This window comes from Phalacrocorax carbo, chromosome 6 (genome assembly GCF_963921805.1).
Source record: "Phalacrocorax carbo chromosome 6, bPhaCar2.1, whole genome shotgun sequence".
Lineage (NCBI taxonomy): Eukaryota > Metazoa > Chordata > Aves > Suliformes > Phalacrocoracidae > Phalacrocorax > Phalacrocorax carbo.
This window is the reverse complement of record NC_087518.1, coordinates 43,964,696-43,990,070: the sequence shown is the minus strand read 5'-3', so window position 1 is coordinate 43,990,070 and position 25,375 is coordinate 43,964,696. Positions and strand designations below refer to the sequence as shown.

The 25,375-nt window shown below is 38.4% G+C and overlaps 2 protein-coding genes across 4 annotated transcripts; both read right to left on the bottom strand.

Moving 5' to 3' along the window:
* Positions 1 to 306: 306 nt before the first annotated feature.
* TACSTD2 (tumor associated calcium signal transducer 2) lies at positions 307 to 5,125 on the bottom strand. Its single transcript, XM_064454972.1, has one exon. The coding sequence runs from the start codon at positions 1,792 to 1,794 to the stop codon at positions 880 to 882; it is 915 nt and encodes a 304-aa protein (XP_064311042.1). The 5' UTR covers positions 1,795 to 5,125; the 3' UTR covers positions 307 to 879.
* A 1,361-nt stretch (positions 5,126 to 6,486) lies between these two features.
* On the bottom strand, positions 6,487 to 25,369 carry MYSM1 (Myb like, SWIRM and MPN domains 1). 3 transcript variants are annotated; one of them, XM_064454969.1, is made up of 20 exons: positions 25,267 to 25,369; positions 22,988 to 23,063; positions 22,729 to 22,799; positions 21,547 to 21,624; positions 21,427 to 21,453; positions 20,837 to 20,915; positions 20,048 to 20,146; positions 18,641 to 19,407; positions 17,203 to 17,333; positions 15,935 to 16,038; positions 14,916 to 14,993; positions 13,672 to 13,760; positions 13,297 to 13,351; positions 13,162 to 13,212; positions 12,377 to 12,451; positions 11,914 to 12,102; positions 11,538 to 11,670; positions 9,571 to 9,676; positions 9,390 to 9,447; positions 6,487 to 8,547 (listed from the first exon to the last, which is right to left on the bottom strand). In XM_064454969.1, the coding sequence occupies exons 1-20, from the start codon at positions 25,341 to 25,343 to the stop codon at positions 8,380 to 8,382; spliced, it is 2,511 nt and encodes an 836-aa protein (XP_064311039.1). In that variant the 5' UTR covers positions 25,344 to 25,369; the 3' UTR covers positions 6,487 to 8,379. The 3 variants fall into 3 exon arrangements, with proteins under 3 accessions (XP_064311039.1, XP_064311040.1, XP_064311041.1); XM_064454970.1 differs by having other exon boundaries at positions 9,390 to 9,444; XM_064454971.1 differs by lacking the exons at positions 21,547 to 21,624; positions 25,267 to 25,369 and having other exon boundaries at positions 21,934 to 22,799; positions 22,988 to 23,061.
* Positions 25,370 to 25,375: the final 6 nt, after the last annotated feature.

The window sequence follows — 25,375 nt, the reverse complement described above, 5'->3', positions numbered from 1 at the left end:
TGTGTAGAATTTCTGTGAAGCTGTGCAACACTGAAAAATATCTCCTCCCATTAAAATTGCAGGGGGAGTTTAGGTAGACAGAAAGCTACTACCGGAGTTTGAACTTGGGCAGAACACCAAGGTTCACTTACACTGCATTGGGATCAAGGGATCTTTGCTGACTAGGAGTGTCAGACCCTTGTTAAAGAGCACAAGTGGGAACAGCCTACTGTGCTGCCTGAATACAAACTCAAACTTGGGATGTCTGCACCTGGAAGTGACTACAGGAACATTTCCTAACAAATGACTTGGTATAACAGCCTCTGGTGCTGTAGAGTATCTTATCAAAACTTTATTTGGTTTTTTACTGATATTTAGGAAATTATTGTTGATAAAAAAAGTTCCAGCAACTTTTAAAAAAACAAAACAGGCAAAAACCCCCAAACAACCCACACTTCAAAAAAAGTCTTTACCAACAGAAAAGCAGCTATATACAACCCAATTATGCCAAGGCAAGTATTTGAATTTCAGTAAGTAGATATACCAAGAACGACTTAAAGAGTATTTAAGCAAGCTGAACCAAGCCTGCAGTACTAGCGAAAGCATTCCACATTATGCTAAATAGACAGCTGTAACAGTTTTCTTAGCCTCTAAATTGCAGCTCATCTAAAATATTTAGGTAACTGACTCCCAAAGTAGTTTATACCCAAAAATGTTGTTCTTACTAAAGTAGAATAATTTAGGACAATCACTGTATAAATTCCTCTAAAAAGGGAAAAAACCCTCCAAATCCATCCACATACACCAAGTCTGCTTGCTATTTGTATTTGGTGCCTTTTTTCTTCTTCTCCTGTCATTGCTTTCTTCTTTCAGATGCCTTTTTTCTTTTTTTCACCCAGATCAGGGCAACTGTAAGCTTAGTGCTTTTATTTCACCTATTTCTTTAGTCTCAACTTTCTCATGTTTTCTTGTCCACAGCCACCTCAGAATAACCAGCGCAGCAATGCCAAAGCCAGCAGTCAGGATCGCCGCTGTCACCACAGTACTGACGCCAGCAACCAGTTCTCTCATGCAAAACTCTGGTGGCTTTTCATCAACATAGTAAATCCTGATCTTTTCAATATCCAGAGCATCTCCATTGACAGAGACAGTTAATGCATCATGGGAATGAAATACGGAGTCACCTTTTATATCTTTTTCAAAGTAATAGGCTACATCAGCTATGTCTACATCACACCTAGATTTTGCGTTCTGGTCCAGGTGGATTTGGATAAATGGGAAATTGTACTTCACGGCTGCGATGTACTTCGGGTGCAGTTTGTATCGGCTCTCAAACAGATGTTTCAGGACGTTTACTACGTCAGGAACATCGAAGGCACTGGACCTTTTTTTGTGCTTCAGGTCAATGTAGATTGAGCTTGTTCTAACCAGTTCACCACAACTCAGGCTTTTGTCACCCTTTTCAGTTCTTCTTACTCCAGCAGTGTTCACACACCAGCAAGCATTGGTTTGATTGCACTGCCTGGCTTTGAAGATACCACTGTCCTCGCAGTCTGGATTGTAAATGCCATTGTTATCTAACAGCCAACGGCGCTTCTCCTTCAGGAGGGTCATTTCTGCCTTCATCAGCAAGCATTTTGAAGTCAGTGTTGAACAGTCTACCCTGTGATTTGAACCCACCAGCGTGCAGTTGCAGTTCCCAGGTGCGTCCTTGACACATACCGTCCACTTGTTGGTCGCACAGGTACAGTTGTTCTGAGCTGACGAAGCGACTGCCAGAATCAATCCCAGCAAAAACCCAAACAGAGGCTCCATATTACAGGTGAAAAACGTGGGTAAAGTCCAGAGCGATAGCAGGCAACGTCTGAAGCTTTAATCCATTCATGGACTCTACTCGTTTCTACACGCTAGCGTGCTGCTCCCTTTATCAAGATTCAGATGAGACCCACCAAACAGGTTCTCCTTCCAAAACAACTGGCATCTCATACCCAAATCCTAGAGAAGTCAACAAGCTGCAGTTTCATCTGTTACTTCTCAGGGAGCAGCACCAATGCCTGCCTCCAGATGCCTGCCATCCCTCTTGCTTGATGAGGAAACAGTGGGGAAGAGACAAAAGCCAACCTGAAGCATAGCTCCTACCTTGGGCTTCCCTCATGGATTAAAGCACAAGCAGCTTACTGTTTCCCTTCTTCAGACTTTTTATGGACTATGTAAAAGCATGTTTAAGGAATTTCTCCCATTTCTGCTGGAAGAAATCCTACTCCTCCACTTCCATCATGGTTTTTCCTGCATCTTCCATCACACATCCTCTGTATCATTCCACTGTCTAGCTCGTTATCAGTTATGGACTTTGTCCTTTCTACTTTCATATATTTATAAAATAAAGCTGCCTGGAGCAGCTGACAACTCAGGAGGAACGACTGTTCATCAGTTTGATGGCTGCTCTCCTACTTAGAGAGCACAGGAGGGCAGTCTCATCTTCCAGCACAGAAAGCTTCTCTCCCCCCTTTCCTTTGGCACGTACTCATCCCAAGGCAGTACTAGGAACGATGATTTTCATGCTTGCATTACCCTTACAAAGTTGTTAGCCATTTCTGAAGAAGTTTTTCAATCTGAACTTTGAGTAATGCCTTTCACAGTATGCTCCAGTAGCTCCCAAGTGTCCTAATCTACATCTACAAAGTATGAGTTACTGTTTCTGTGTGTTTTGGCAGCAGCTGAGAGGTATTTTCTGGTTTGCATTAAGCAAGTCCCAATCATCTGATTTGTCAAACACTGTCAGACACTTTATAAATAATTATTTTGGGACCAGTAACAACCACGGAAGAGGGTATACGCCACCCTCCCATCCACGCAACTTGCACACTGCCTCACGGTCAGCTCCTTGTACCTGTGCTGCTGCTTTCTGGAGGGCCTGCCTTGCTTCAGATCAGTGCAAGCTGGGCTACTTGGAGTGACAGCTTGCATCTGTGTCAACAGTGGGAAGGGACCCCAGCTGCCAGTGAGCATTTATAACACAGTACAGGTTTAAAATTAGAGCTCCAGATGTAAATACCCTCTCCCACTAGAGGAGGGCACAATCTGGAATTGAACTTTGCAGCTAGAGCTATTTCTAAATAAGCCACAGAAACACACACTACATGGCGGAGAAAAGATGAGGCAAGTTCTTCAAATAATTCCTGGCTCCTTTATAGCACATTATCACACCTCTCCATTTCCCCTTCCTTCAGATAAAAAAAAAAAACACAGTAGTTACCTTTCTTTAAAAATAATTGAGATCTACAGTTAAATTATTAAAAACTGCTAGGTACTTCCAGTTGTTGTACTGATGATTCTTTGCTAACAGTTTAGTAACTTTTCCCATTTTTAATTTCTAAGTCATTTACCTGTAATAATTTGCTTTTTTTAATTGCACATCCCTCCTTCAAAGTCAAAATCCATTAACTATCACCTACATACTCATATCTTGTCTTTATTTTATTTGACATTATGGACTTTAGACAGAGTAGGTTTGGGTTTTTTTTCTTTCTGGAGGACAGAGCCTAAACTGCTGTAAACTTACAGCTCACAACCAGCTTCAGCGAAGCGATGGCAATTTCTGTCCATCTGAGAGCTGCGCTGCCCTTGTGCTTAGAACACCCCCTATGCATGGGCAGCAATGGCGCTTTTTGGCAAATAGTTTGCTTGTATGATGTTTACAAACATTCATGTTCGCTCTCAGCCTCATATTATCATTTGACAGTTTCCCCTTTTTACAGACACTTGCAGTGAAGCAGAAGAGTTTGTCAGAAGTACCATATGATGGTCTCTTTTCCCTACTGGTGGAAGATTCTCATCACCTTAATGAAAACCTGCATTGTCTCTTCCCTCAAAGGTGGCCAGAAGCACGATGATGGTTTTAAAATATACCCATCACCAAGCAAAAAGCATAGAACAGTGGCAAGAGAAAGGCAAAGGAGGAATAATCTTAAATTTCCCTGACAAAGCTGCATAAATTGCCAAAATAGAAGTGCACTTTTCCATTAACTTTTTCGTACTGGTGGATTTCCCCCCCTGCAAATAGGGAGAGAACAGACTGATTTTAAAGACAAAAGTCTTTCCAAATATCTCTCTCTATATATATAAAAAATATATGTAATGTCTCAGTGACACTAAAAAAAAGTATTATTTCCTTTAATCCATGATAACCTATAATGGCACTACAGGAGTTAATTATTTAGAACAGCAGGCTGTAAAAGGAATAATCCTGTAGGAAATGTGGAGTGTATTATTTCTTTAGTGATCTCTGCTTCCATGGAAACAGTTTCTCAGCACAATTCTAAATCTCATAAAACTAGGGCACTAGGTCTACATAAAACAGCAAGATATTTCCAATTAAACAACCACAATGCTTTTATCCAGGCCATTAAATACTTTGTTCAGTATCAAATATGATTACAATGTTCACTGGGATGTTAACAACGAGCTACTTCCCATGCGCCAGCTCTGTGGGGCTGGTTGAAGTCACCCTGCACACATCCTGACGTCCCTTGCCCCCTCAGCAACAGCAAAGCACGTTTCCTTCCCCTTGCAGGCGCCGGGGTGCACTGCTTTGCCACACCCTGCCTGTCAAGGTGTGCTGTACACCTCCGTGCCACGTGCTTTCCATCTCCACAGGGTCTCTTTTCCCTACACAACTCATTGTCCGCATAGCTCAGTAATGCCCAACAGACCTAAGTCTCTGCTAGCACAGCAGGAAAGAGTTAATCTACCTCCTGCAGCTGGCAGAAATAGAGATAGAACCAACACACGAATCAAATTTGGGTAATGAATAGAGTTGTTTGAACGGTAATCTTCAGAATTTATGGGAGCTGCCCATGAAAACAAACCCATTACATTACATTACTTCAGTGACACTACAGCCAGGACTCTCTCTGTGAGAACAGCGTGGAGAATACTGATCTACCACCCTGGCATTCCTGCCACAAAGTGCCACTGGGCAATCTTCTGAAGGAGACTAAAGCAAGGGGTTTATAAGAACAAGTGAAAGAAGCAAACCTATACCAGGGCACACAGCTACTGCCCACAACATTTAGACACTCGCCAGAAGTTTCATGCACTAGTAAGAACAGTTTTGGCTTAGTTCAAAACCATCTTTGTATCAGCTGTAACAAAGCTCCCTCTAGCGGAACTAAACTTCGTTGAATGACTGGGTCATTGTGACTGACTTGGAGCAAATACCAGCTCTGACGCTCGAGAGACAAGAAGCTATTACAAATGTGGAACACATCTTTCAAGGTACTGCACATACAGTCTTTATTAGCAGACTCCTATATACCATCAGTCAGGAATATCAAAGCAGGAAGCAAACGGAAAAAATACTTAATATTAATGGCAACACTGTTAACTTTTTTGTTTGGCTGGTTTTGGGTTTGTTTTTTGTTTGTCTGTTTGTTTTCCTCAACTGAACTGTTCTTGGTAAGTTATTTACTTAAAAAAGATATGGGCCTTGGCCTTCCCCTCCCCTGGAACACAAGCCATACATCCCTGCGAAGAAGCACTGCTGATAACAGGGATAGCAAAACAAATGCCCATAAAGGATATTTGCCAGAGGTTAAATCTTGGGGGTTTTGGTGTTCTTTTGTTTCTTCCTTTTTTCAACTGTTGACTCTTCCAGTTTAAACTGTATCATTCTACTGGCTACTCAACCATTTTCCATCTCCTGAGCAACAACTTGGCAAGGCATAACAGCTGGTCTTACATAAAGAAATAGCATATCAGTCCCGAACAGGTACACTAAAACAAAGCTAGTGCAACAGGACTAGCTGGGGGGCAAGGAAAAAAAAAGGTTTTGCAATTAAAAAAAAAATTGAATGCCTTATAGGTGTTTGGTAGCAGAACTGGTAGCATTAGTAAAATATACTTTTATCTCCTTAGAAGCATGCAACTTCCAAACTCATATTAACAACACAGTAAAAACAAATTCTGAGAAGTAGGTTAGTTATTTTGTTACCATGGCTCCTGCCAACAAAATTATTAGTTAGCATCACAAATGTGCCCTTTCTGATTCACATATAGTATTTTGTGATAAAACTGGATTACAATGGTACTAGCAGTTATATTTCCTCCCACACCACTCTGCTAATGAACTCTCAGAAAATCTGCAGTCTATGTGTGCCTACCAAAGGCTCAATACTGCACCATGTCCTCTACTCAAGAGACATGCTGCTTCAAAAGTATGTTTCACTCAAAACTTTTCTTACATAACATCACTGTTAAATCCAATTAATTCAACTGTCTGTCTTTAACGCATTGTAATCATTGAACAGAGACACAGCCAGCACATTGTTACCACTACTGGGGTAATACTGACATCCATCCTTAAATGGTTGGAAATAGACTGTATGCGGACAAAGAACATTATCTGCTTCACAGTGCTGTTACACAGGAGGTTCAAAATTCTTTTCCTACAAATCAGAACTAGTTACAGCTTTTAGTACATACATTTATACTGTGTGATTTTTCTAGAGAGTAACCTATGCAAAACTGCAAAAGAATACCTTACACAGCAGACCACGCCACAGCTAAGTAGGGAAGGAATGCTTTCTCACCAGGAGTGTAGTTTGAACTAGAAATACAGAAAACCATGCAATGTTTTTAATGAGGAAGTCCCAAAGGTGACATTTCAGAATATATGCAAACTGAGTAACATGCCTTATATGGATGGAGACACCAAGTTTGTAAATTATACATAGTAGTGGGACCATAAAGCTGCGCACCAGCAGGTCTGAACATAGAAGAGAGCACAGAACATTGATGAATATATTCAGTACATAGCTCTTGAATCTGCACTGGGAGAATCACTGAGCATCAAGGGCTCACATCTTCATACGATCGGGTTCTGTACCTTCCACTTAGTAACAGAAAGGGACTAAAATTTTATGAGGCATAATAAAAAAGAAATTTTAACTTCCTGTAAAGGAGTTCCCTCCTTGGGATGCAACTCTAGAATTTTAAAGCTTTTTAAACTCTTTATACAAATGAAAAGCTGAAGTTAAAAATGTAAACGTATAAAAGCTCAAATTCCATTTATGTTATGTAGAACTACATATATATACACTTATATATTTTTTAAAATAAGAATTGAGTCCATTGTTGCCCATCTAGATATAAACTCAAGGTCTTGCTTGCTTCGTGTTTTCAAATATATTTTAGACCTGAGAAACTTTGCCCAAGATAAACCGGTGTAAATAGTGATAGCTGTATACAAGTCAAGTTTCCTCATGATTTAAAAAGCAAAATTTAAAGCACATTTTTTTCTATAAAGATTCACAGTGATATAGCTCAAGAAACATTTCCAAGTCGCAATCAAGAAACTTCCCCATCAAGATCTGTTTATGACTAATTTATCTGAATATATACTGGTATGAAATTGTAACTGAAGAACTGACACAAAACAGTATGCCATCTTATTGAACTGCACATTAGAGAAGACTGAATATAAATGTTGGTGGGTTTTTTACTTTAAAAAGACAAATACTTTTCTGCTTGTTGCACCAAGTTCATCATCAGTCTAGAGCTCTTGTTTCCACAGGAAACAGTGGCAATTAGAAGTGGGCAAATCACAATGGTCTGGCAGAACAATATAGTATCTCCCCGAAGAATGGAAGATCAGAAAGACTGCAACCTGTAATAAGACAGGAGTTACCATTTCCACTGGAAACAAGCACAACTACTACTGAGAAGTCATGAAAACTTGCCAGCTTTTCCTCCCCAAATATAGAAGCAAGACAGCAAAACGCATGCCAAAAAGCTACTTAACCATAGGGATCAATGGGGGGGAAGTAACAAAAATCAGATGACTTATTAAACCACAACTGAATAAAACTTCAGACCAGATACCAGGGAAGGTTGAAATCAGTGAGCTACAAAATTTTCATTTCAGTTAAGTTGTAACTTTCTCTTTTGTGAATTCATTCAAACTTACAGTCTCTAAAGGATTAACGAACAAATTCATTCCAAGTTGGATGTGTACGTGTAGATAAAAAAGAAGAGAAAATTCCCAAACTGAAAGACTTGAGAGAGGACAAACTCTCCTTGAGGACTGAAGCACATTATTCTTGCCAGGTTGTCCTTCTTCCCAAATGGCAGACTGTTGGCCAAAGAATTAATTCTGTGAAACTCATTTTTTGCAAAATGTTAGTATTAAGTGTTCCTCGTATAGTCAGGTCACACACATTAGGAGTTTTTCGAAGTATTTTTAAACCATAACAATAAGATGACACTGGCTTCTGTTCAGTTACTATTAAAATGGATAATAATTCTGAAAGAGTTGACATAATGGGGAGGAGGGGACGAAAATGAAAAAATAAAAAATAAAAAATAAAATCAAAATTCCATAATTTTGTTGCGTTAAAACCATCACATTGGCAGTTCATTTGAACATTCATTCTTATTTTCTTCTTCGGCATTACTCTTTTTCTCACTCTTGTATGTGGAAAGGAATAAGTTTTCTATCTGAGTCAAGAACTCTTCAGCAATGAAGCAGTTTGTTACCTTGCCCAAAGTCTTCCTCATGCACTCCAGAAGCTGGTCAAAAGAAAAGGAGAAAATATTTTTTTAAAATGGTCTTTTTCCCTGAGTTTATTTTTCCCCTTCTAGCTGATAAGTATCCCAAAGGGATTTTTATTTATTTATTTAAGGTTAACACTACAGAGTGTTCAACTGTATGGTATAAATCTTCGAAAGGAACAGTCATGCAGGAACACATGGGAGGTTTAAAACCAATTCTTTGAAACCCATTACACAAATGCAAGCGTATTCTACCAACTCAGTTTTAGATTTAAGCTGTTTATAAGCAAGTTCACTTTGAGAGGGAAAAAAAAATTTATGTGTAGGCAATCATTGTGTACGTCTTTTCTGTTTATGTCTTTTGCTTTGGGCAGATTTTCTGTCTTGTTTGTGCAATTAATGCTACAGCTGTAGTTATTTAGAACTTCATAGCAATGACTACACTGGCTGGAAAATTAAAGTTCCCACTTATGCATGACAAACATGGCACAGCACTACTTTACTGATCAAACAGAGGACTAGGAAGTCCAATCATCTCTCAAAATGCATGCAGTTCTCGACACCAAACGCATACAGCATGCTGAGAAGAGACATTATTGATATTCTTTCTTCTCCAAATTGAGGTTAAAACTTGGTATTTGCATGCAACTGTTGTCCCCAACTCTCTCAAATGAACATTGTTATTGTCATTGTGCTTGCAAGTTAACAAGCTGCACTATAGAAGTCATTTATTGTGATTAGTTTACATCTCACATTTGTCAAAGTGTAACTTCAGGTGACTTCTGACCACATAAAACAGATTTGTATTTAAGAAAACATTTAAAATTAAAAAAGCTGAAAATTAAAAGATGAAAACTTACTTTCTGCAAACAGGTCAGGTCAGAATCTCTATGAAAAATTTTATTCATGGGGACACTGCTGTTGAAAGACAAACAAATAGTAGTGCTGTAGAAAGCAGACACACATCTTTATCGAAACATCAATAACAAACTTGCAAAAATTCTAAACTGGCTGTTCTTTATAAGATAAGTAGACAAATACCTATGGCAGAATCTGTATTTTTCAATTATCCATCTTGCTTTTTCAAATATTAAATCCCACTGAGGTTCCTCCAACATCTGCTGTACTTCAAATTTGTAGGGCAGACCTGCAATCAATTGAACACAAAATGACAACAGTCATTCAGTGTTTCTAGTACATGCAACTTTTTTCTTTTTTAGTTTTCAGTGCAATTCCTTCCTTCCCCAGAACTGTTCATAATTTGTTACTGACAGCAGAAGCTCACAGTCCCGTTACTTGCCAACATTAAGGAGGTTAAAGTAAAAGTATGATTTCAAATTTCATTTTCGTGGGAGTAGGGAACAAACCTGTTCTCCTCCCTGCCCTCACCAACTCCTCAAGACATAAGGAAGCACAGAGAAATCTACAACATAACAGAAAAATGGCAAAATAAATTCAGTTCTTATAACCTAGTACCACTTACACTGTTGTAGTCTAAGATCTATGTGGTTGTTAAGAGAATACAAAAAGGTTTTGTTTTTCATGTGTGAACTGGTTGATGAAGTGGCTGACTATTGTTCTAGATTTCAGAGGAACTTTGTTCCTAAAGGAAGAAATTCCTCTAGTTTATTGCAGGTGAGGGAAGAGGAATTTAGTAAGTGTTATAAAGGAACACCAGAAAATTACTTGCAGAACACAGTTCAGTTCCCAAAAAGCATGGGGAAAGAAAGAGACTGTAAATTTCAGTAAATCATTAAAAAAAAGTGCCTTTCCAAGATCATAAAAATTTAGTGAGATGAAACACATGCTTTCCAACTATACCTCAGTATTGGAGTTGGAAGTAAAAAGAAAGCAATAAATACAATTTCCTACTTGAACACACCTCAACTGTGAAGTGTCCAGCGCAGAACACATTTCCAAGAATAAGAATTAATCTATAGAAATGTTTATAGCTCATATGAAATACTAATTTTTGTTCTTTTCACCAGTACTATAGTCTATTTCTAAGGACAGAATAAGTTTCTAAGTATTTTAATGCCACACTACAATGGGAAACGAGGATAAAGTTACAGTACTATCAGTATGGTAAACAAGAATTATTGCACAGATGTGGCCCCCACTTCACATCCCCTCGGACAATGAAGCAAGGTTGCAGGCAGATGGTCTTCCTTGCTTACTTCCACAGGAAAAAACAGAGGGGGAACTGCTGGGTCACATGGCCGCTCCTATTGCCTCGCCAAGGAAATTGGAAACCTCGGAATTTGTATGCAAAAGCAAGGGGGAGAGAGAAGGGGCAGCTACCATAAGCTTATATTATTATAATGGGAATTTTCCTCCAATTAATGTCAGGGAATGAGCAGATCATCACTTGAAATACCATAAATCTATATGTTCATAACTATTCAAGAAAGGAAAACATCCCGTTTTCATGAACCGCCAATGACATTTTTAATCAAGAATTTGTTCTCTTAGGTTGGGATTCATGCCAGCACGGCATTTCATCTTTCATATCTTGTCTTTTCCTGGACAGCTGGCAAGTTTGACCCTTTGACCTTCTGAATCCTAAGTTACACAAATAAGGATTTTTGGCCACTGTAGCAGCCAAGTCTTTGCTATTATACTTCTGCCTCCTCGATCAGAGGATCTGTTCAGAATTTTGTAATGCAGCAGAGTATAAGTAATACACGTGAAGCAGTTTTACAGCTATTCATATGGATACTCTATATAAATTACAGTGACCCTTGTCCCAACCCTTTAATTTCTTTCACGGATTGTGGGAAATACTAGCACAGAAAAACAATCTGTCTATGCCTGTATATTCGTGTCATGACAGCATGGATTACTTGTAGGATTACTCTTTAACTGAAATTCCTGGTTTTGTACAGCACAAGTTACCAACATAAACATAAATACCTATTTCTCAAGTTCAAGAACAGACAACATTTTTCCCCTTAGTATCCAAAAGCAAAAGAAAAAATTCAGACAGAGGATAAAATATCAGTACTTACGGTAGGAACCATTAGAACTGATCTCATCACTAATTACTAGACAAGTAATCTGAGAATATGGAAGAGGATTATTTCGGTTGTAAGGACTTATAATCATTCCAATGAACATGGCACCACCCCTGGAGAAATAACTCTAAAAAAAAAAACCCAAAACAAACCAAAATCACACAAGAAAACCCACATACAAGAAACACCACCTTTTTCACAACAGTATTCTGAAATTTTAAAAATAGAATTTATGTCAATTAATGAATGAATTTATTTTAAGATGCATTAGAACAATAACGTGTATTAACATTGTAAATACCAGAGAGCCTTTAGGGTTGCTGCGGGTTTTTGCCATTTATTTATTTTTAATGTACAGCCCTGCAAGTACCTGGTATTTAGCTTGTGTGTCAATATCTCGTATCGAGGGGTTAGGGTCAAAGGCCGGGTGGGAATGGTACCATCCAATAACACTGTATCCTCTGGCAGCCAGTGTTTCCGAGGCCTGCGTTTGAGATACTGGATCCATCTCGCACTGCAATCCTGTACTGAGACTATTGCACGGCTCTGCTGCACAAACCTGTTAAAAAAGTCTCCAGATGGATAAATGCAAGAAATCTCCATCAGTTAAATAAAATTTAAAGAATTTTAAGAGTCATATACCAGTTCTTCCTCATGATCAAGTTGACAGGCCTACACTTGAACATACGCATAACTCTTAATGTTTCAAGACTAGAGTAAATAACTTTAATATATTTCAGTAGTTGCCCTTCAGAAATAACATCTACATCTACCTGAATCATATATAACAGTTTTAATAGTTTAGAAAAAAATGTAAAAAGACAAACACTTACTTCTACAATTTTATCACCTTCAGAGTATCTTCCACCCAGCAGCCCTATTACTTCCGCCATAGACACATGAGAGTGCTAAAATGATATTAAACAATTACTGAAGTTGAAGTTGTATAATTTCTCCTAGTTTTGATCTGCACATGACAAAATACATTGGCTTCACAGCTACAAGTCAGTAACTTCTCAATGACATTTAGAAGGAAAACTTAGGACAGCTAAAGATACTCAAACACCCAGCGTTTCAATTTAAAGCAAAGAGAAAAGATTATTTTTGCTTATTATATACACGCATGTATATGGTGCTTATGTATAACACTTCCACACATGAAGCAATGCTGGCTTCAAAACCTGAAGCCTGTGCAATGCTGTGCAGTGCTGAACAACTGCACCGATTTCAGTAAAAAACAAAACACACATTGCCTTGTGTACACAAAATCAGTTCTCAGACTAGTAGAAAATGAACCCATAAGACTTCAAAACAGCAGTCTATTTTAGAAAGTAGCTTTAAGCAAATTATATTTAACATATGATGGAGAGTAGTACGTATTATTAGTGTACAACCATTTACCTTCTAGGAAAACTAAGCACAATATTAAAAAAACCATTCTTCTTTAGGGGCTTTATTTAATACTAGATTCTCACTTCTGGGTCTGAATGGAAAGAAGTTAAATACTATATTTCTCAATCTTCTTATGTTGCCCATTAAAACAAAACAACAAAAAACAAAAAAAAAAACCTTCAACATACACTTCATAGCTTTTTGAAAGATAAAACTTAATCCTCACCAAATCCATTATTAAAAGTGCTTCAGAAGACACTTTCACCTGAAAAGGTTCCTGAAATGATAAACCCAATAATGAATATAAGAAAAATAACATAAGTAATAAAGCATTGTTGAGTATTCACCAATAGGTACATACCTGTTTTTCTTCAGTGAATAAACAGCACGGTATCAGCTGAAAGGGATCAAAGGAACTATAAAATGAAAGAAAATTTCTCTAAAGATGTAGGACAGTCAGGAAACACTTCAAGTTTCCCTCTCTCTCCTTGGCAGAGGAGGAATAACCTTGTTCTCTTTACTGGATTTTCTCATCCCACACCGTGATGACTTCCACCACATACAGAAACTTTGCTACCCACACTCGTGAACTTCAGTACAAAACATGTGAAATGCATACAGGTCATCAGGCCATTATAAATATTAATGATTTGCAGCACTGCAACCTGACACTGCCCAAGACATATTTTAATTTCTAGAAGATCTATGTTTCAACATGATGTACATTAAATAATACCTCTTTATTTGTCTTGAACCTTTAGAAGATTTTGCAGGTTTCAGTTTTTCTTCTTCTCTTCTTCTTGCTAATTCTTCAGCAGACAGATGCTAAAAAATTTAAAAAGAAATCTCTCTTAACGTCTTAAGTGCTCTTTCAGCACTGATGACAAAACCAGCCCAGAATAAAATCTTGTCATCAGTGTCCTCTTGATATGCTACCAATTTTTGTGTGCTACAGGACTACTTGAGAGAGAGAGCAATAGCCCTAGCAGAATCAAGCGGTGTGAAAGTAATGACAGTCAGGGATCTAGTTCACAAGATCCTTAATGAGAGAATTCTTACATTCCCCAAGTCAATCACATTTAGCAAAATCACAGCCCATATCACAAACCATGCATAAATGCAGGTGTGACAACTAAGGAGAAAATCTGCCATTACAATCCGTGGCCATAATTTATCATGACACCTCTTTAGGATGAGTGTTTTCAAACTTTATTTCCATCCAAATATGTATTTTGCAGAAAGTGTTAGATTTATTAGCCACAGTTACTCAAAAATAGGTATGGCATTATAGCCACACCTATGGAAGTAAGTATATATTTTTTATATATATACACAATATACATAGCCATACCTATTATGGAAGTAATCATTACAGATACTACTGAAGGTTGCAAATTTAAGTGGTTTCCTACACAAGAAAACTAGAATGTTTACAGTTCTTTTTGTATAATTTGAAAATGTAGAAATGGACAAGTGGGTATTTTCTTTCCAAATCTTCTTTAAAATATTTAAACTTCTATGAATTTTTCTAAGCATTTCATGAACCACACTATTTCTGGGGCTATTGCTAGTAGTGGAATTAATGTTAGGAACTCGTATCACCTGCATTATAAACACAAAGAAACCACATAGAACTGAAAAAAATAAAATTGAAATGTTATTCTCCTATCCCCTACTGTTAGCTTTAGTAAGGCAGTTGAAAACAAAGGGTCATGAAATCTCCTACAAGACAAAGCAGAGCTTTACTTCGGGCCATACATGCTCGCAACATGAACACCTCTGTAAACACCAAAGTACAGCTGCACTTAGCAGCAGCATAAAGGTGTAACAGCTTCTACATTATTTTCAATTTATTGCTTTCCCAAAGAGAGGTTAAAGTACCTATTACACAACTGTTTCCCTTGTATATTTCATGCAACGCCCCTGCTAGCAATTAGCAAAAATTAATTCTGTAAGAAAGTTTAAACACAGAAGGGTTACCTCAAATGTCTGTCCTTCCAAATCCTTTGCATCACACCAGTTTCCCCAAGGGTCTCGCACTCGTCGTCTTCTAGTACGCTGCAGCAAGCAATTCAACATGAGTCAAAGCTCATATTGCCAAAACATCCATTTACTTCTTTTAATCAGCCATAAGAACACTGTCCTTCAAAAGGTTACTGCCACTTCAATGTTACTAACATATTTCCAGAAAAGAAAGAACACCCTGGAGTTCTGTAGAATTAAGTAGTTCACAGTCTGTCATGAAATATCACCGGCGAAGTTTTCAGGTTTTAAGGCTGTAAAGCATAACACCTGGTTGATGCTCCATGGATCATCAACATCTCTGACAGCAACAGTGCATTATTATCCAGCTCTGAATTATAGCTCAGACAATATAAAAAGCTATAAACCCAGTACATTTACATCTAGTGTATGCTACAGTTCTTTATATTTCTTTTTTTTCTTAGTGGGATTGACGTAGTTTCCCTCTCATCAACTGACTTATTTTGCTATGAAGTACTTAAAAATGCTACACTAAATGTGAATATGAAAATTAAATCTGGCAAGCCTTGATATGTCACATAGTTATGAATGAGTTACTACTAATTTTGTGCACAAGACTGTCAGTAAGTCACGTTATATACCTAGTATACTTAAACAGTTAAAATGTAAGCAACTTAATCACACAGTACCAACACACTCCACTATTTTCTGGCTCATAGAGGGTAGTAAGTTATGGGAAGGTGGGAAGGAAGGGGTTCAGGCCGCAGGGAAAGACTGAAACAAAATTGTAGTTAGTACCTGAACAGAAATCAAATGTGTAAGATAGCAGAAGTTAGGACAGTGACCTGCCAGATAGCAGTTAGACTGACACTCGAATTACGGGGCATTCTAATGAAACTGCAAACTGAATGAGAGAAGAAATTTCCTGAGGTGCCCTAGTTTGAAAATGAAAATTGAAGAGACCTTCTCCACGCTCAACGTTTTTTGCTGCCCCCACCTCCCTCACCAAAACGTACCATGGACTGCAAGCGCTGAGCAAGCTGGTACGCTTCCACTGTGTCTTTGCCTTCTTTGGACCTTGCTTTATCAGCTGGTTGGGGTCGGTTATAGACAGCCTGTTCTACAGGATATGGAAGAGAGATACACTGTACTCCAGTATAGTATGAAGGCACTAATTTCTGGTACAGAGCCAAGAATGACATAGGTAAGTGGTAACAACACATGCCATAAAGAAAAAAGCAACAACAAAAATCCCCACAGTGAAAAAGACATCTCTTGATGGTCATATTACTAACTGATTATGTAGCCCTCTCCCACTACCACAACATTTTTAAGATGGGAAAACCTCCTTCCTTATTGTTAATTTATTTCAGCCAAAATGTATCTGCAGGCTATTCCTCCTCTCCTAGGTGACACCCATTCAGCTCTGGACCAAAAATTAATCCAGGGAGACCAAACCAACAGTAACTTATAGGTGTATATATATTTTTAACAGGTCACCTACATTTAACATTTGAATCTTGTAAAAATTACCCCTGAGGATGAAGACACTGTTTTTTTATTTAGGAAATAGTTATAATTCAGTATGCGAAAAGAAACAATAACTTTAACTCTGTCTTACACAGAAGGAGGGCAAAACTTCAGATACAGCAGATGTCAGGAAAAAATCCAGCACTGGACACAGAGAAAAACACAAAACAAACAAACCACCCCACCAGCTGGTGTGCAGTAAACATGAAGGGGAGGAAAAAAAGAAAATAAAAGGTCTTGTGTAAAACCAAAAATCCATAACCCTGTAAGCAGGTTACAAACTCCCCTAGACTGTCAAAGGTCATGAGAGAATCTGCTCAGAAGGTCCTTCCTAGGAAGGATTAATGTGTATCTTTCTGTGTGAGCAGCATACACTAACATTAAGCAGTACTTCAACATTAATACCAAAATAGGCTACAGCCGTATAGGTTGGAACATGACTATACTACAGTGCAAAGATTCTCCTCTACAGAACTTAAATGTAACAACAATTGCCATTTAAGACATTAAGAGTACAGAGAAGTTGGAAGATTATCCACATGGATGCTTGTTTCTGGTTAAGTGCAGTCATGATCGCTCCAACTAAGTGAACTTAAAACTTTTCTTTTAAAGACCTACCTACTAACCTTAATGTTTACCCTTCACATGAAAATATTCATTTTAATAAAAAAATCTGACAGTCAACAATAGATGTGTTGTGCAAGAACTGATTCAAGTTTAAGTTCTGAACTGATTCCAATAAAAATATCTTTACCACAGCCAAAGTTAATAGCTCCTATTAATTCCAAGTATGTGTGGATCCGTCCAATGCAGTTAACATCACCACAGTTCTTAAGGCCAGGACGTACTGAAGTCTTATTCAGATATTTGGGTTTACATCTCTCCCTGAAATGAAGTACAGCACATTATCAAACAGTGAAGCAAATCACGAGGGAAGGAAGGAATCGTGTGACTTAAACTGAGATTAAGATAAGCCACTGAAGTGGTTCTTTTCCCCCTCTGTAATGCACACACTACACACCACTACGCTGGGCAATCACAGCAAAAATATAAATTTCACAAAACACATACCATTTATTTTAGGGTTATTTATATACATTCATACTTATGCAGAGTGAAACTTATGTTCTGTGTGTTAAAACAAACCTTTCAACATGACTGGTGCCAGGAAGCAATGAACTACTCAGAAGTACTGTGATACTGTTAAATTGATCAAAGAACGTCTGCATTAGATTAGTCTAGATAGGTCACATAATCATAGGCTTCCTTGGTGTGATAAATAAGCCTGTTTTCACTCTCTATGCACTCTCTGTTCACTAGGTGTGCCTGCTCAAGAAGGGGGGTTGGACAAGATGATCTCCAGAGGTCCCTTCCAACCCCTACCCCTTTGTGACCATTCTGTGATTGTTACTTGCTTTTAAACTGATACTGATAAGTTTCAGTTGAACAATTCTCTGGTATGGAACTTCAGAGTTTCTTTGCAGCTATAAAAAGCTGTCAATACACGACAACAAAATGAGAACAGAGTTAAACTCAGCAATTATTTCTGCTTAAAAGCAAGCTAACCAACACAACAAGCACACACAACAAAATTGTTAACACAACAAACTGTATACTGAGCCTGCCACCACAAATCACTAAGGTTCCTTAAACTGATTTTTTTGAGATGGAATATAAGAATATTCAAGTGTACAAGCACTACTCCAAATTGATTCTGAATGTGAAGTATTTTTTTGGTCAACATTATTTGCTCCAGCACAGACTGTTTCTTCTAGCTGCCCTTCTGTAAATGCAGTACTCAATGCTACAGACCTCATTATGGAATTAATTTAGACAGTTATTTTGAGGAACCATTTATTAAAATCACATATGCCTTCTTATATATAGGATGACAAAAATTGTAAGAAAATAATGTAACCAAAATGGATGCAGCTTGTTCTGATATATTTTCGTAATGCTTCAAAGTATTTTCATTGCTTCACTTCCAGAATGCCAGAAAAAAAAAAACTGGGAAGATACAAATGAAGCATTAATAACCAGTGCTGTTCACTGGCAATCTTTATATCGATACCATAAAATTAATTTTATTATTTTCATAAGCTATTAGTACTAAGTAGTGTTTTAACTACAATAAAGCAGGGCATGAATCATCTTCATGTACTGAAATAAGTCATTAAACTAATGCATCTTACCATTGATCCAAAATATAATTCCTAATTTTCAAATAACGCTCTGGTGTTTTGGCCTGGCGCCCTTCAAAAAATTCAGGAATAGCTTGCTTTTCTTCTTCCAGAATGATGCTTCTGTCTACCTCCACTTCTTGATCAGGTGGCTTAAGCTCCTCTGCTTCTTCTTGATGATCTTCATCCACTTGGCAGGGAGAAGGAAAAAGCAATCCATTATCAGCCAAGTCTCTCTGTTCCTCGTTAAGCTCCTGATCAGTTACTTGTCTAGTACCACGAGATGTTACTAGTCTGCCTTGTTCAGCTTTCTCAATAAAATTATGGTATTGCTGGTAATCTAAGTTCACAGGTTTATCACCGTTCAGGTGCTGGGAACATGTTGCTGCAACACCTGGAAATACTAATGCATCCACTGTATCTTGTTTGGTATGGTGAGGATCTTCTTTAGGCAAAGAAATTGCAGAACTGTGTCCAACAGATGAAAAAACATGTTCCATTCCTTTCATTTCCTCGGCTGGACTTTTTGAAATAACACATAATTCAGATTTTCCAGTTTCTTGCTGGAAGGTAGGAGAAAGTAGTTCATCCATGTCGTCATCAGTTATATCTACTTCTTCATCATCTGACAGCTTTTCAATTTTCACTGCATTCAGATTGGGGTCTGCACGGCCCCTCAAGGTTCCAGAAGACCATGCTTCTACCCTTATCCCATCTTCAACAGGAAGATTGCTACCACACCGACTTTGCTCTTCTTTTTCAGAATCACCACTTTTTGCCTTAGGAAAATATAAAATACTTTTAGGAGAAATAAACAAAACAATCCCCTCTGCCTCCTAAACAGTCAGGACTATTTTACTTGAAGAGCAGACATGCTGAAGTGTTTCCTCCTCATCTTACTATTTCAATGTACTTTAATCCATTGCAATTGATTTTACACAGCATTATAGGTATAATTCTAGCCCAAGTGTAAATTAGTATGTATTTGGTGTTTTTTTAAAAAAAGACCAACAACAAAGACACCAAACAAACCAGACAGTTGGAATTTCTTCTTAAAGGGTCTTGAAGTCTAAAATGAGGCTAAAGGTAAAACTACAACACGCAGCAGAAACAGCTGTACAGTAGAAAACAAGTATTTTCAGACTAACAGCCAACAGTATAAGAGACTAAAATTATACTACATTTATTGTTTAGTTATACCAGCAATAAAAATACCTAAGTCGTTCCAGGAATTTTAAATCAGGTCTGACTTCACATTTAAATCTGCAAATAATCATATTCCACTTTTCTGAATATGGAAATAAGAGTACATACTTTAACAGCACTACCCTGAGAAAAGACACACTAAAATCAAGCTACATCTACAACAGCATAGTTGTCAAATGGCCTGTTTGTTAACTACAGAGATATTCTGTTTACCTTGTTCTTAAAATACTGCCGAGCATAGCTCTTTACTTGTAGAACAGTACGACTTCCAATCAACTTGGCAATTTTTGTCCACCGGCGGCCAAATTTCACCTAGTACAACAAAGCACGTTTACATCACCCAGCATTCTAGACATTCCACTTTATGTGCCAAAAAAGTTTACACACTCAATTATTTGTTACAAATGCACAAACAGTATAGCAAACCTATGGCAAAGAACCTCGCTACTCATATTCTAGCACTAAGAAAATTGCATCCAACGGTAAATTATTGTTATTCTTAACTAGAGGATCTTCTTCACCCAATTCAGGCACACTGTAAATTATACTGCCTATTAACTCATGGAATCCTACTGAAATGAATTTGTACTTGGTGAAGGAAACCTATTACACTGAGCACTGTACAACCATATAATCTCTAAAGACCTTACAATACTAGTTAAAGGATTTCACTTTATTAGCTGATTTGCTTTAAGCACACACTATACTTCCTGTAGTTAACTATTTACAATTGTACAATTCATAAAGCTGTGTACTTGAGATATGTTGTGATCACAAATTGCAATCAGCCTCACATGAACAAAATCTGGTAAACAAAGCCGTTTTGGGGGTTCATCAACATAAATCTGATTTAACATTACACTCTTAGTAGATGGCAATTATTTTTAACACAGTAGAAGTACAAAACTAGAAGTATATCATAATTAAATAAGCATGTTATTTTGTTATTTAAGATAAACTAATGACTTCTATTCAAAATATTAAAGATATAAGCAAACGTACCAGTCCTTGTTCAAACAGTTCTTTTTCTTCCGGTGTCCACTTTAATGAGTAGCTAGCTGATTTTGTAGGTGATCGCACCCTAGGAAAACAGGAAAAAGAAGATAGTGCTCTCTTAAAAATATATATTCTCAAATCCCAGTAACCAAAGTCAACTTCTGAGAGGAAGACGATTCCCTACCTTCTGTAAAACTCTATATATTGTTTTAAACATGAATGCGGCTGATAAATAAAATATCTAGAGTCACGTCAGCTTCTCCATCACATTGGAAAATTCAAGGCAACACAACATTCATCAGTAACTAACAGTACAGAAATACACAGAAGCAGCAAACAGAAAAAGTTCAGGCAAGAATGCCAAATAGAATTAGCAAGGGTTTTTTTTGTAAGGACCACAGTGCTACAAAAACCAAATTAGTTTACTACAGGCCTATACAATATTTCTTCGCATTGAAAGGTTTCTTAAATAATTTTGTACAACCAAATAAAAGGAACTAAGGAGCTGTAACTTTTTTTTTTAATAGTGTCCAGTAACTTAACAAAAGTCAGATGCCACGCTTAAAAATGCAACTCAATCATTAAAATGTACGTACATGGCTTTTCCAGTTTTCTTATGTGGGCTGCAAATAAAAAACAAAGTGAAAATAAAAGTTAATAATTGTGATGCTGTTGCACATCATCTAACTGAGAATATTTCCCCAAACACAGCTTACCTTTTCAGAGATCTTTTCTCCACTTCCTTTTGATTGAGCCATATTTTTTCAGAAAGTGATTTATTAGATAAATAATATCTGAAATAGTTACTAAGTAGGTTTTCAAAGCATTGGAGATATTTGCTCATGTGAGAATTCTAATAATCATATAAATTATCCTGGTTCATAATTATTCAGCTGGAGAAGCAAATACTGCGCTACTTTCAAAACTTAAATACACAACTTCACACACACCTACTAGTTTAATGCATAAGGAAGTGACATTTGACTCTGAACGCCCATGCTCACTTTACTTGCAGCAAACTAGGTATCCTGTTTCTACAACAGCATTTTTCTTTTTTGACTTAGAAAACATACTGAAGTAATTTTCATTGTACTGATACTTACCTATTTTCAAGTTAAGCCTCAATAATCCATTCTATTAGGAAAACTTCAAACGGCTTCATTTTCTTGTTCCTCTATTACAGTATATTACTACACTCAATTACAAAAAGAACATGAAAATAAATTAGCCTGTGATTACTATTGCTATAACCTACCTAGTCTGTGAGGTTGACTTACAGCAGAAATCATAGAATCACAGAATGTCCTGAGTTGAAAGGGACCTGCAAGGACTATCAAGTCCAACTCCTGCCCCTGCTACTGGTAAGACTATTTAAGCCAACACTGCTTTAAAAAGAAAAAAGAAAAAAAAAGGGAAAAAAAGAGTAGCAGCTGTTCCTTCCCGTTTTCATCTTCCATGCTGGCAGAAGTATGGATGTAGCCAGACAGATGAGACAGCAAAGCAGGCCAAGTGAAGAACAATTCAGCAAAAAGAACTAGCTATTTTTAGCCAAATCAGCTGTTTGATCAGGTTCACTATGAAGCAACACAAACGGCTGCATCAGCACGATACTGGAGGTGGCACTGAACAAGCAGTTGAAGTGGGGACAAATATTGCTATTTTTGGTGCCAGTGCCAGCTTAGATCTGACAAGCTTTGGAATAATTTTCTGAAGAATCAGGAGCATCAGAGGAAGCTGCAGGTAGCTAGATGATTAATTCAGAAGTCCTCCTTGATTTCTGCAATCTACCTACAAGATGACAGTCACCCTACAATGAAAAGATTTGTCCATTTCCTTTGGCAATAGGAAGTTTTCTATTGTTATAAAGGAAAACACCAAGCAAATAAGCAAAAGGATACTCTTCTTCCAGCAACATTTTCTCAATGACAGCCCTGTTTTCTTCACTAATGCTGCTGTCCAATGTCCATGGCTGCAAAAAAAAAACCAAATATATTTTAATATTTTAGTTCTGTCACTGTTACTTGAATATCAACAATATATAATAGTTTCTAAAAGTAAACAAAAAACACTGGTTAGAAGCCTAAAAAAGCATGTACAGAATGGAGAAAACATGAGTGCTGATAACCTTTCTAGAAGTACCATTCATTTAATACTTACGAGACTGTTACCAGTTCTCCAAGATGAATCAAGATAGTGATCCTGCAGCAAGCTTGAAGCTGTGTTTTCATGATCTCTGAAAAAGATTCCAGTGCTCAAGACAATGCAAACATATTCAAACAAAATGAATGCTGTCACAGTTAAAATAACAGTGTAGTAAATAACAAGATGATTAACAGAAGGTGACAGAATTAGATACTAAAATTAAAATCATACATTGCAGACTATTATATGTTACTCTCTTATAATATTCCATTAGACATAGCATAAATCCCCCATCAGCAAGTCATCTTTCTCAGTAATTGCAGTAGCAACTCCTCACCTATCTCACTGCAGACCATATGCGATACCAGTGAAACCCTGAACAGTAAAAATTCTCTTCCAGAAAGACTGAAAGCAGGAGGGACCATGTAAAATATATACAAGTGAAAGAAGAATTTTATGGACACATAAAGAACTATATTTTTAGTACTAAAAGTGTCATTGAGTTGTATTATCTCCACTTACCCTTCCTCCATCTTTCTCCAAATAAGGTAAAAACACCCCCTTATAAAGAAAAAACCAACAAACTCTTTTCCTCCTGAGGAAAGCTCATACTACGCAAGGTTTAACAGAATCCTATCGTACAGAATTAGTAGTGCTTTTATAGACTTTATCCAGATTATGCTTTGTCTTTTCTGTAAATAACTACTTACTACTTTTAGAAATCTGTCACTTTTTTTACATAATTGATCAACTTTCTTCTATTTTAATGCAGCATAAAATCTCCTTAGTAATTAATGTAAATCTTTTTTGTCATTCTTTGCTTCCAGAACAATCAGGCTTTTCTGAAGACTAATTAGCCCTATATCCCTTGCAAAGCCGCTAAAATTAAATTCACCCACTATTCCAAATTGCTTTGTGCCAGCAGCTCAAACATCTCTTCATAAGTAAGGATAAATCCTTATGTACATCCAGAAACCAATATAACTCCTGCTTCTTTCGGAGCATATCAAGAAACAGGTCAGACCAATAGCCCCCTTTGCCCAGTATTCTGTCTCCAACAGGGGCAGCAGCAGATGTTACTCTAGGACTGTATGCAAGCCCGGCCACTGTCTCCGACACAATCCCCTCATGGTCTCCCAGCACCTGCTGGAATATATTTGTAATGTTAGAATTGCAGTCCTTTCACTTCAGCATCTATTTACAGATCCTTTACCTGGGAATTTCTTGAATAATTTTTCTGACCCTCCCTAAGTTCAGTTTTCTGACCCTGTCTGCCTCTGTGAGTTCACTACCTGTTATGCATCACACTGACTGCACAGCCAGCAGACCAAGAGAGGTGATTCTGCCACCTCTACTCTGCTCTGGTGAGACCCCACCTGCAGTGCCGCATCCAGGTCTGGAGCCCCCAACACAGAAAGGGCATGGAACTGCTGGAGCGGGTCCAGAGGAGGTCTCAAAAATGATCAGAGGGATGGAGCACCTCTCCTACGAGGACAGGTTGTTGGGGTTGTTCAGCCTGGAGTAGAGAAGGCTGCGACGAGACCTTATTGCAGCCTTCCAGTACTTAAAGGGGGACTATAGGAAGGATGGGGGCAACCTCTTTAGCAAGGCCTGTTGTGACAGGACAAGGGGTGATGGTTTTAAACTAAAGGAGGGTAGATTCAGACTGGATATAAGGAAAAAATATTTTACAATGAGGATGGTGAAACAGTGGCACAGGTTGCCCACAGAGGTGGTAGATGCCCCAACCCGGGGAACATTCAAGGTCAGGCTGAACGGGGCTGTGAGCAACCTGATCTAGTTGAAGATGTCCCTGCTCGCTGCAGGGGGGTTGGACTAGATGACCTCTAAAGGTCCCTTCCAACCCAAACCATTCCATGATTTTGCGACTTCTGTCTGTGTGTTTTAAAGAAGTCTCCCAGCAGTCTCACCACCAAGCGTACCTAGTTCACATTCTGCCGGATCCGCTGACCGCAGTTCTGCATTCACCTCACTTCAGTGCTTTCGCCGGCCCCGTTCGCAGCGCCCTGGCCTCCGATACTCAGCACCGGCGCTCCCCACCCGCCCCCCGCGGCCCTCAATGACACGCCAAGGTCTCTTCCCTGAGGCGCCCGGCGGCGGCCGGGGCAGCCCCCTCAGCAAGCGAGGGCGCGGGGCTCCGGGGACGCGCTCCCCTCGCCGCCCCCTCACGCAAACCCCGGCCGCCGCGACCACACAAACCCTGCTCGCCGGAGGTAAGGGGCGCGTTCCCCGCGGCGGCGGGGCCGCCAGCCCTTGGCACGGCCCTCACTTACCCCGGCGTCACCTCTCCGGGCACGGCCGCCGGGTCCCCTTCGATGTCCACCTCCAGCTCCTCCGCCGCCGCCGCCATGACACCGGCCCCACCGATCTCGCGAGAAGTGG

Excerpts from the sequence above, each read along its gene's own strand:
- TACSTD2 (XM_064454972.1), bottom strand. The coding sequence starts at position 1,794 with ATGGAGCCTCTGTTTGGGTTTTTGCTGGGATTGATTCTGGCAGTCGCT.
- MYSM1 (XM_064454969.1), bottom strand. The coding sequence starts at position 25,343 with ATGGCGGCGGCGGCGGAGGAGCTGGAGGTGGACATCGAAGGGGACCCG. Across the intron at positions 16,039-17,202 it reads AGCTATTAACTTTGGCTGTG|AACAGGCTGTCTATAACCGA; the intron begins GTAAAGATATTT and ends CATATCCTGTAG. Across the intron at positions 13,213-13,296 it reads TATTCACTGAAGAAAAACAG|GAACCTTTTCAGGTGAAAGT; the intron begins GTATGTACCTAT and ends TTATCATTTCAG.